The following is a 10213-nucleotide window of genomic DNA, read 5'->3' on the forward strand; positions in this document are numbered from 1 at the left end:
TCGCTTAAGGCAAGGACCAGCCATTTTCACTTCTTTTGTGGTGGAATGTCATCAGTTAAGGCGGGGCATTTGCACTTCTTTTGTGATTCTTCAGTTACTTCGGGCCATCTGGGCATATACGTGCAAGTCACAGGGGATGCGATAGCTTGTCTTGGGCTCAGAGGCCTGACATTGGTGTTCTCAGTTTCTATTTCCTGGGCCAAAAAATATCAGGAAATTAAAATAGCCAGTCTCTGGGGCTGCGGTTAACCAAAGTGAGGGGGCATCTGAGATTTAGTTGTTGAAAGACAATGGGAATGAGGGCAAGAAGGAGCCTCTTTAAACACAAACACATCTGGTGTCCACCAGAATTAGGACTGTCTCTTCCCTTTAGTGGAGGTGACCACATGCACCAGACTGGAATCTTCAACACTAACTGCTGAGAAGGACCAAGCTTAGACCTGTGGACCTGCCATGACCTCCTTCTCCCTCAGCAGGTCCTCAATGAACTTGGAGAGATGAGGGTCAGATTTGCTTTAAATTTCCAATCCTTTCAGCTGGATGTATTAGTTGCAGGCTATGGAAATGAGGAAGAAGGGGAAAGGCAGGAAACCAAAGTTAAGTACACTGCCTAAATTGCACGTTATCTTTTAAAATCTATGTAAGACTCATTTAAGGTAGACATCATTACTCCCTGGACTGCTTCTATACCAAGAGAAAAAGGACAGCCCTGAGCAGAAGGGAAAGGCATGAATTACTTTTCTTCCAAGCAAAAGTGGTGAAGAAGAAAAAATTTCCTTTGACATCCACCTTATATTGGTGCCCCTTCCATTTCATAAAAAGTAGAATGTTGAAGCTTTGACCATAAGAGATCATCTACATCAGCTCCTTTAAAGTGAGGGTCTAGAGTTGGAAGGTGACTTGCTTATGGCTACAGAATACATGGAAAAGCTCTAATAATCAAAGATCTCCATTTCAAAGCTATTGCTTTTCTCAACTGTAAATCTTTCAGGGAAGTAATTCCTTTTGCCCCCGGATTTATAATTTGTAGACTTTTTAATATACTACCTGTGAAATGGATATGTTTACCATTGTCATTTTACCAGTGATGAAGGGATCAGAGTTAACAAGTTAGCTAATTTCCTGAGACTTGTCTTCCTGAGACAGAGATGCTATGAAAAGCAAGTGCCTTTAAAATATTTTCTCAAGTATCCTGGGCTTCCATTCACTCTTCCCCCCTAATTTTAAGAGTATTAGAGGTTTACTATAGAAAAATTTGAAAAACACAGAAAAGCACAAGAAAAAAATTATATCACCTACAACCTCAGCACACCGAGATAACCAATATAGCACTTTGAATTTATGTTTTTAGTGGTTTTAATACATAAATATATATTTTACATGGGATCATACTGTACATATTGTTTTGTAATATTTTTACTTAACAATATATCACGAATACTTCTTTTAATATTAATTGACATCAGGTTTTTTTGTTTTGTTTTTTTGAGACACAGTCTCACTCTGTCACCTAGGCTGGAATACAGTGGTATAATCTCGGCTCACTGCAACCTCCACCTCCTGGGTTCAAGCAATTCTCCTGTCTTAGCCTCCCGAGTAGCTGGGACTACAGGTGCATACCACCATACCTGGCTAATTTTTCTGTATTTTTAGTAGAGACGGGATCACCATGTTGGTCAGGCTGGTCTTGAACTCCTGATCTCAGGTGATCCACCTGCCTCAGCCTCCCAAAGTGCTGGGATTACAGGCATGAGCCACTGTGCCCGGCCTGTGACATCAGTTTTAAGTTTTAGGATTTTGTGTCATTCATGATGGTTTCTGAAACATACATTTCCAGGTACAATTTCAAAGTCAAAAGGCAATGCTTAAGGCTTCTGGTATTGGTTGCCAGAGACAGTATGTATTTATTCATGTCTTACCAGCAGCATTAGAGTCCCAATGTCCCTGAATCCCTGTCTGTTTTATAAGGAAGTGTCATCTCAACTCTTGCTTTAATATACATTTTAACTGTAGTGACGTTGAACATTTATTGTTCACTGGCACTTATTTTGTGATTTCCCTACTTAAGTAGCATTTTTTTTCTATTGGAACTTTCTTATGGGGAGAGAATATACTGAAGTGGCTCCACAGTCAGGTTGTGGGTTCAAAGTCTGACCTCCCCATTTTTTAGATATATGACCTTTAGCCTTCATTTCCTCATCTGCTACATACACGCTGTGATGAGAAATAACATTAATAATTATATACAAAGCCCTTAGCAAGTATCTATGACATTTATTTTTTTTCCTTTTTTTTTTCGGTTTGGAGACAGGGTCTTGCTCTCCCAGGCTGGAGTGCAGTGGTGTGATCTTGCCTCCCTGAAGCCTCAACCTCCAGGGCCTGAGTGAACCTCTTACCTCAGCCTCCCAAATACTTGGGTCTACAGGCATACACTACGTCTGGCAAATTCTGTTTATTTTTTGTAGAGATGGGGTCTCACTATGCTGCCCAGGCTGGGCTTGAACTCCTAGACTCAAACAATCCTCCAGCCTTGGCCTCCCAAAGTGCTGGGATTATAGGTGTGAGTCACTGTGCTTGGCCTATCTATTACACTGCTTACTAACATACAGTAGAGCTTTCTTACATAAAGAGTATTTCCGTTTTACAATATACAATTCCTACTTAATGTCCTACCTTTTCAGTTTGTTCAGGTCTTTATCTGTGGAAGAGGAGGAAAATAAGAGTTGAGTAGCTCTTGCCATGTATTTTAATATCTTACATCTTTTCCAAATAATCCCATCCATTTTTTCCATATTCTCTCCCCAAACATGGGCATTTAGACCTCCTGCCATTCTTACTGGTTAGCACATGTCCACTGATGTATGCCCCAATAAGAGCATTACTTCTCTTTGCTTCTTTTTATCCTCATGAAAATTCTTTTTTTATGCACAGGATTCTAGATTTCCACACAGATTTGTTTTTGGTGTGGTGTGTTATTCTTCCTACCTATTAGGTCTTTTGAATATGTCTTTGTGTTGCTGGTTAACCTGCACAACATTCCATCTTACACTAAGCATCAGTCTAAATATTCTCTTCCTGCTAGGCCCCTTAGAAAAGGGAAGTCTCGACTGATTGTGACCATTAGTTTCAGTTGTCACTTTCTTTTAGCAGTCTTTAATAAAATTTGCAAAAGATGGCTGGGTGTGGTGGCTCATGCCTGTAATCCCAGCACTTTGGGAGGCTGAGGTGGGTGGATCACCTGAGGTTGGGAGTTCGAAACCAGCCTGACCAACATGGACAAACCCTGCCTTTCCTAAAAATACAAAATTAGCTGGCCCTGGTGGCACATGCTTGTAATCCCAGCTACTCAGGAGGCTGAGGCAGGAGAATCGCTTGAACCCAGGAGGTGGAGTTTGCGGTGAACCAAGATCACGCCATTACACTCCAGCATGGACACCAAGAGCGAAACTCCATTTCAAAAAAAAAAATGCAAAAGATATTGTGAAATACTGGTGACATAAAACAAAACTGAACATGTGCGAGGTGCCCAAAGAAAGTCACAGACCCAGCAACTGACAAATACTTTTTGAGCACCAAAGCCCAAGGGAATGTGTAGGAATCGTGGGCATACAGCCCCAGAAACAAATGATATGGCAGCTTCTGATCTAGAGTCTTGGGAATTATAGGAAACCTGACAGCAACTCTGATATTGACTTTAGAATCAAAGGAGAATCTTAAGGATGGGAGAGACAGTCTTAACACTCAGACTCTTGAGGTATAAGTATGGGCTCTTTCTCACCCTCATTCCCACCACTACCCTCATGGAAGTTCTAGGATAGCCTACAGGTTTGGCAAGGAAACCACATATTTGCCCTTTCCCTGGGGTCACATAAACCAAGACAAAGCTCTTGACTCCCCTGTGGTCCAAGGGCTCCAGGTTTTGTCCATTAACAGGAACTTCTCCACTGGCACTGCTTAAGAGTCTGGCCAGACCCAGACTTCTCTGACAAGACCTCACTACATCAGGAACTCAAGGAATGCTCCACACTTTGTTTCTGGCCTTTGGCTACTGTTCTTTACTGGGACTCTTCTTCCCTGGAGTACCACCTTGGCTAACTCCTCCTCATCCTTCAGGCCATTTCCCCCATTTCCTTATCCAAGGCTGAGTCAGAGGCTCCTTAAGGTCACATAGGAGCATTCCACTTTCACTGCCTGTTTGGCTGCCTTGCCCATTAGACTATAGAGATTACAGTCTTGTTTTCCACTGTATTCCTAGTCCCTGGGATAAAGTAGGTACTCAAAAAATAACCTTTGGGTAAATTATATTCTTTCTTCTCACGCCTATCTAATTCCTGGCCTGCCCTGGGCTCAACAAATCATTGATGAAGCCATTTCCCCACCTTTCTTGCTGCTCTGTCACTGTTCTTTATTGGGTCAGTAAATTTTTTTTTTTAGTTCCTGAGACAAAGTGCCTCACACAGTCCACACCAGCCCCATAACCTGGTACACTAACAATCAGATGCAGTGACAGAGCCTAGGTTGCTATATTCTTTTCATGACACTTTCATACAAAATAAGATTTCAATATTACATTCCCATTTTTCATATTTCCTGAGTATTCCTAATAAGAGCTGGAAGTAATGATTCTTCTGTATTCTGTTCTGATTAGTCACAGGAAAAGCTTTCAAAGGACACTTTAGCACTGGGAAATACTGAACAAAGCAAGCTAGACTCAAGACCTAGTATTTTATAACCTTTATGGAGTTTTGCTCCAAAGTAAACTCTTTTGACTAACAAACATAAAAATTTGACTTAAGTATTTACACTATTCACAGTATTCACAAATTACTTTATAGTGTGGACTCTCTGATGGCGCATAAGGACTGATCTGTGCCTGAATGCCTTCCCACATTCATTACATATATAAGCTTCGTCCCCAGAATGAATTCTCTGATGCTGAACAAGGGCTGAACTCCTTTTGAAGGTTTTGCCACATTCATTACACTGATAAGGTTCCTCTCCACTATGAATTCTCTGATGTCTGATAAGGTTTGAGCTCAAACTGAAAGCTTTTCCACATTCATTACATTCATAGGGTTTCTCTCCACTATGTATTCTCTGATGAGTAATCAGCTCTGAGCTTTGCCTGAAAGCTTTTCCACATTCATTGCATTCATAAGGTCTCTCTCCTGTGTGAATTCGCTGATGTCTAATGAGTTTTGAGCTCTGGCTAAAGGTTTTCCCACACTCATTACACTCATAAGGTTTCTCACCAGTGTGAATTCTTTGATGTATAATGAGATATGAACTTTGACTGAATGCTTTGCCACACTCATTACATTTACAAGCCTTCTCACCAGTATGGATTTTCCGATGTCTAATGAGGGCTGAGCTCTGATTGAAAGCTTTCCCACATTCACTACATTCATATGCTTTCTCACCACTATGAATTCTCTGATGAATAATAAGATAGGACCTCAAACTAAAGGCTTTCCCACACTGGTTACATTTATAGGGCTTCTCTCCAGTATGGATTCTCTGATGTTGTGTTAGAGAGGAATGCTGCTTGAAGCTGTGCCCACATACATCACATCTATAAGGTCTCTCTTCTGGAGGAACATTCTGACACATTATAGAGTCTGTAGTTAGAATCAAGCATCTGTCAGTCTCATCATAAAGGTCTCTCTTTCCTAGAGATTTGTTTGTGAAGATCACTTGATTAAAACTGCCCCCTTGGGAAGGAGATCTTAGTTTCTCCCCTGTAGCACTTCCTTGCTTCCACACTAAATTGCTTTCATGCTCACTAATTCCTCGAAATGAAGGTTCCTGAGGGAGTCCCTGTGATTTTTCTTCTGAGATGCCCTTTGTTGCTGTTTCATTGTTCTCACAATCTGAAACAATAAGTAGCAAACAAACAGATATTACATTTCTCTAGTCACTGTCAATACTTTCTACATGAGAGAAAACAGAAGCTTCTACCTACAAAGATGTCATGTCCTCCAGTATCTTTTTATTCCAACTGGCCAAAAGAGGGTCTCTCATATCTAATAAAGTCTACATCTACACTTTGAATTTCATCCTTTCCTGCCTCTTTTGAGACATCGATTGATAAATTACCTACAATTTTTTTCTACTATTTACAATCTCTTTCTCAACTGATTCCTGTTCATCAGCTTTTAAATAAGCTTAAGTGTCTCCCACCTTTTAAAATTAACCTTCTTGCCTACATATCTCCCTCAAGCAACCTCTCTCTCATAGTGGTTTCACAACCTCACTCTCTCATAGTGGTTTCCTGAAAGAGTTGTCTGCAGCCTTTCAAGTGAAAGTATCCTCATTCCACAATCTGGTTTTTGCTTTACCATCCTCCCCTGCCCCCCACTGCCCCGTCCCCTACTTCCACTGATTCTACTCTCATCAAGGTCACTTCATAGCTCTTTAATCCAATGGGTACTTTCTAGATTATTATTCTACTCTCATCAGGGTCACTTCATAGCTCTTTAATCCAATGGGTACTTTCTAGATTATTACTTAGCCTCTCTGTAGCACTGACACTGAGGATCACACCTTCCTTCTAGAGACATTCTCTTCCAGTGATATTAGCCTGATTTCTGTGGCTGTTCCTTCTTAGATTCTAGGGTAAATCACTCGGAAACACGAGCATTCCTCCAGATTCTGTTTTGGACTCTCATGTATCCTTACTCTACAAAGCCTCTACCCTTGGCTTCCGTTACAACTTATATTGTAAGCTATTGTCTGACTAATGCCTGCCCAGATCCCCAATTATATTCGTATTTTATTAAGCTCTAAAGTCTTATGCTAATTGGGCATTTTACTTTTGAATATTTCACAAGCACCAAATGTACCAACCTAAACAAATCATCAGATGTATTTGTTTTTCCTTATGTTTTCTCATTTACATGAACAGTACTACCATTAACCAGATTGTTCAAGACTGAAACCTCAGTATCATCCTCAACTCCTCTCCCTCACACTCTAGTTTTAATAATTACCAGATGTTGCAAAGCAATTTAAATGCTGATGAACAGGAGTCAGCTTTTATGTTCTCCACCGCTCACCGTAAGACATATTGATTGAATACACTGTGGCCACTTGGATTATAGCAGTCTCTAATAGGACCATACTCTTGCTTTCCTCGCATGATTCTCCATTTGCAGCTAACTTCTAAACTACAAATCAAACTATGTCACTCCCTGTCCAAAATCCTTCAACGGCACACCACTCCACTTAAGAAACTATACCATTAGCACGACATACAGGTCTTTACGACCTGGATCCTATTTTCCTCTCTGGTTCTTCTCTTACCACCTGTCAATTCTCCATTCAAGTCAAATTCAACTACCTGCAATTTTCAGAATGGGTTGTATTCTCACACCTTCGGGATGGTATGGCCTTTACTTGGGCTACTCCTCCTCCCACCCATTTACCTGGCTTTCTCTTACTCATAGTTCAAGTCTTAGCTTAGATTTTCTTCCTTCAGGAAGTATTCCTTGATCCTCTAAGATTGGGTTAGGTGCCTTTAGATGTGCTCCAACAGTTCCCAGTGCCTACTTTTATTCTATAATTTACTACATTGCAACTGCCTTTTTACTTGTCCATCACCCACCTAGACCTGAAACCTCTTTAAACCCAGGGCCTACCACAGTACCAGACATGTACTGATGCTTTATAAAATTACAACATAATGAAATGAGTGAATGAATAACAGGGAAACTGACACAGGAGGGCTCACAGCAATTCATGAGGGGTGAATACAAAGCCGCTAAAGTGAGCACCTCTGGTTTAGAATAATAAAGGTGATGCTCACATGTGGCAAGTTTATCAAGTGCAATTAATTCTGCATTCTCAAAAACAGAAACCTAAGTGTCAAGAGTTTCCAGATGATTTCCTATTCCTCACCACTTTTAGGGGAAAGGCACGGTTTCCAGGATTTCAGCTGTGTCTTTAAGGGCTGGAGGTGGATGTTTGGTGACTCTTGGGATGCTCTGAGACATGTTAAATCCTTCCATGGCACTGCTGGTTCCTGTGGACTAGCTGGGACCTGAAATCAGGAAAATATGGTTAGCTTTGTGAGAAAATCCCTAGGAAAACTTGCTTAGTAAAAATCTCAAAGAAGTCAATGATGACATCTCCAGGGAGAAAAGAGCATTCAAGGGTATAGACAAGTAGGGCTCTACTAGTCACTTCAGGTTAGGCTTCAGTAGAGACATAAAAATTTTTATCCTACTGTTATACCATTACATGCTCCAGGCTGTAAATTCCTTTTCCCACAACACATCACTTTTCTCTGTTCCCACCTGCTGCCCTGGGTCATCAAACTCCCTCTCCAAATCCTCCAACAGGGTCACAGCTTCCTCGCCGCTTTTTGGATTATGTTGCTGAACCCAGATCTGCAGCTCCTCAGGCAGAATGCTCAGGAACTGCTCCAGTACCAGCAGTTCTAAGATCTGCTCCTTTGTGTGCAACTCTGGCATTAGCCACTGATAGCAAAGTTCTTGGAGTTGGCTCAGAGCCTCCCGGGGCCCAGGTGTCTCCTGGTAGCAAAACTTTCTGAACTGCTGACGAAACAATTCTTGGCAGGATTGAGTACTCCCATTCTGCTTAAATTTCTCATCCCAGGAAAAGTTATCTTCTACTTTCACTAGTATTAGTTCTTGTTCTGGAGGATCCTGCGGTATCAGGGTTGAAATCGCTACAGATTCCACAGCCATTCTTGGCTGAAACAGCTTAGCAAAAAGCTCAGTACAACTGGGTTCAGTGCTTGAGAAGGAGTGTGAGTAATCTCTTCTTTCCTGAAGGATATAAAAGCAGTTAACTTACAGCAATCAATAAAATCTCTAAAAACTTGTAATAATAAAGATGAGTAACTTTAGTAATACGTTGAAAGGGAGCAGATTTGGGGCTATCACTAAATAAAACAATGAGATGATAAACTAAAAATCATTAACCTCAATCAGTGTCTCCCATTATGAAGAATTCCTACCATTAATGTTAGAAAAAATTATTTTAGAAGCCAAAGAATGTGTATGCAACATTAACATCAATCATATAGTGAGAAAATTTCCAATTCTTTTAATTCTGATTGTATCAAGGAGAAAAATTTATCTCTAACATGTATATATTAATACAACTTGTAGAACTTTCTTTTAAATGAAATATAGGCTTCAGAATCAGACTTCCAAGGGTAAAAATATTTAGGCAGAATTTAGTAATACTGATTTTAAACGTTTATTTTTAGTTACTTTCTATCTAAAGTAAGTAATGTTGATTTTCATTTAAGGTAATAATAACTTTTTTTTTTAAGTTCACATTAAACATGAGTTGATGTAAATATTGGGTATTTGTCATTTGATCACATTTGGTGTTTACCAAATTACTTCAACAAACACTGAGGCACTTACTGAGCATTAGGTTAAGGTTTTTGCTTATGAATAAATGAGTCTACTGAGGAATTGACCAAGAACAAAGACGTATCTGTAAAATGCTTACCACGTGTTCAAAAACATGATAGGTACCACATACACAAAAGCAACAAAAAGATCAGTATCAGTTCTGAAAAAGCCTAGAATATCCCAGGAGTAAAAATGTTCAAAAGCAAAATATGGTAACAAATAGTTATTGTATTAAATGTTGTGAAACAGACCAAACTTGACCTGATTTTAGGATGGCGAGATATCGATAGGAGTGTATGCCCTTAGTTTGTCAGGACAGATGAGTAAAATTCATTCCTCACACTACGATTAACGTTAGAGATTAATTAGCATATTTAGCCTACAAATTTAAGGTTTATTAACCAGTTAGGCTGCACTAACTCGCACTTCTATTTTTATATCCTTGGTTAAACCCGCAGCATTTGCCAAGTCACGGGGTCAGGGGAACTGCGTTTTCCTTTGGAAAGCAGGGTTTTGAGTGCTGGCCTCCTCTAAGTTCCCCAGTCGCTTGGAGACGCCGCGCGGGCCAAGGGGCCGGGACCTGGGGATGGGCAGGCCGAGCAGCGGGGCTCCTCCACTGTCCGGCCCGCGCTCCTAACCCCACCTCCCCCTTCCTAGGGGCCCAAATCCCTCACCGCGAAGCCCAGGAGCGGCCAGGGAATGAGCCGCCGACCCAGAGCGGCAAGCCACAAAGACCGGAAGTGCGCGTACGCAGTGTTCCGCTCTCGTGCGCGCCGGGTTCCCCGCCGCTCCGCCCCTTGCTCTCAGGTAGCCAATCAGAGCCG

At 41.0% G+C, this 10213-nt stretch overlaps 1 protein-coding gene across 2 annotated transcripts; it reads right to left on the reverse strand.

The window, feature by feature from the left end:
- Nucleotides 1-494: 494 nt before the first annotated feature.
- Nucleotides 495-10144, reverse strand: ZNF397 (zinc finger protein 397). Of its 2 annotated transcripts, XR_007721062.1 has the most exons (5): nt 10064-10144; nt 8295-8789; nt 7897-8038; nt 2674-5870; nt 495-556 (listed from the first exon to the last, which is right to left on the reverse strand). XR_007721062.1 is itself a non-coding variant. In XM_050767260.1 (4 exons), exons 2-4 carry the CDS (start codon nt 8706-8708, stop codon nt 4825-4827), a joined length of 1602 nt encoding a protein of 533 aa, XP_050623217.1. In that variant the 5' UTR covers nt 8709-8789; nt 10064-10144; the 3' UTR covers nt 2192-4824. The 2 variants fall into 2 exon arrangements, 1 of the variants encoding a protein (XP_050623217.1); XM_050767260.1 differs by lacking the exon at nt 495-556 and having other exon boundaries at nt 2192-5870.
- Between the last annotated feature and the right edge of the window lie 69 nt (nt 10145-10213).

Source organism: Macaca thibetana, chromosome 18 (assembly GCF_024542745.1).
Source record: "Macaca thibetana thibetana isolate TM-01 chromosome 18, ASM2454274v1, whole genome shotgun sequence".
Taxonomy (NCBI): Eukaryota; Metazoa; Chordata; class Mammalia; order Primates; family Cercopithecidae; genus Macaca; species Macaca thibetana.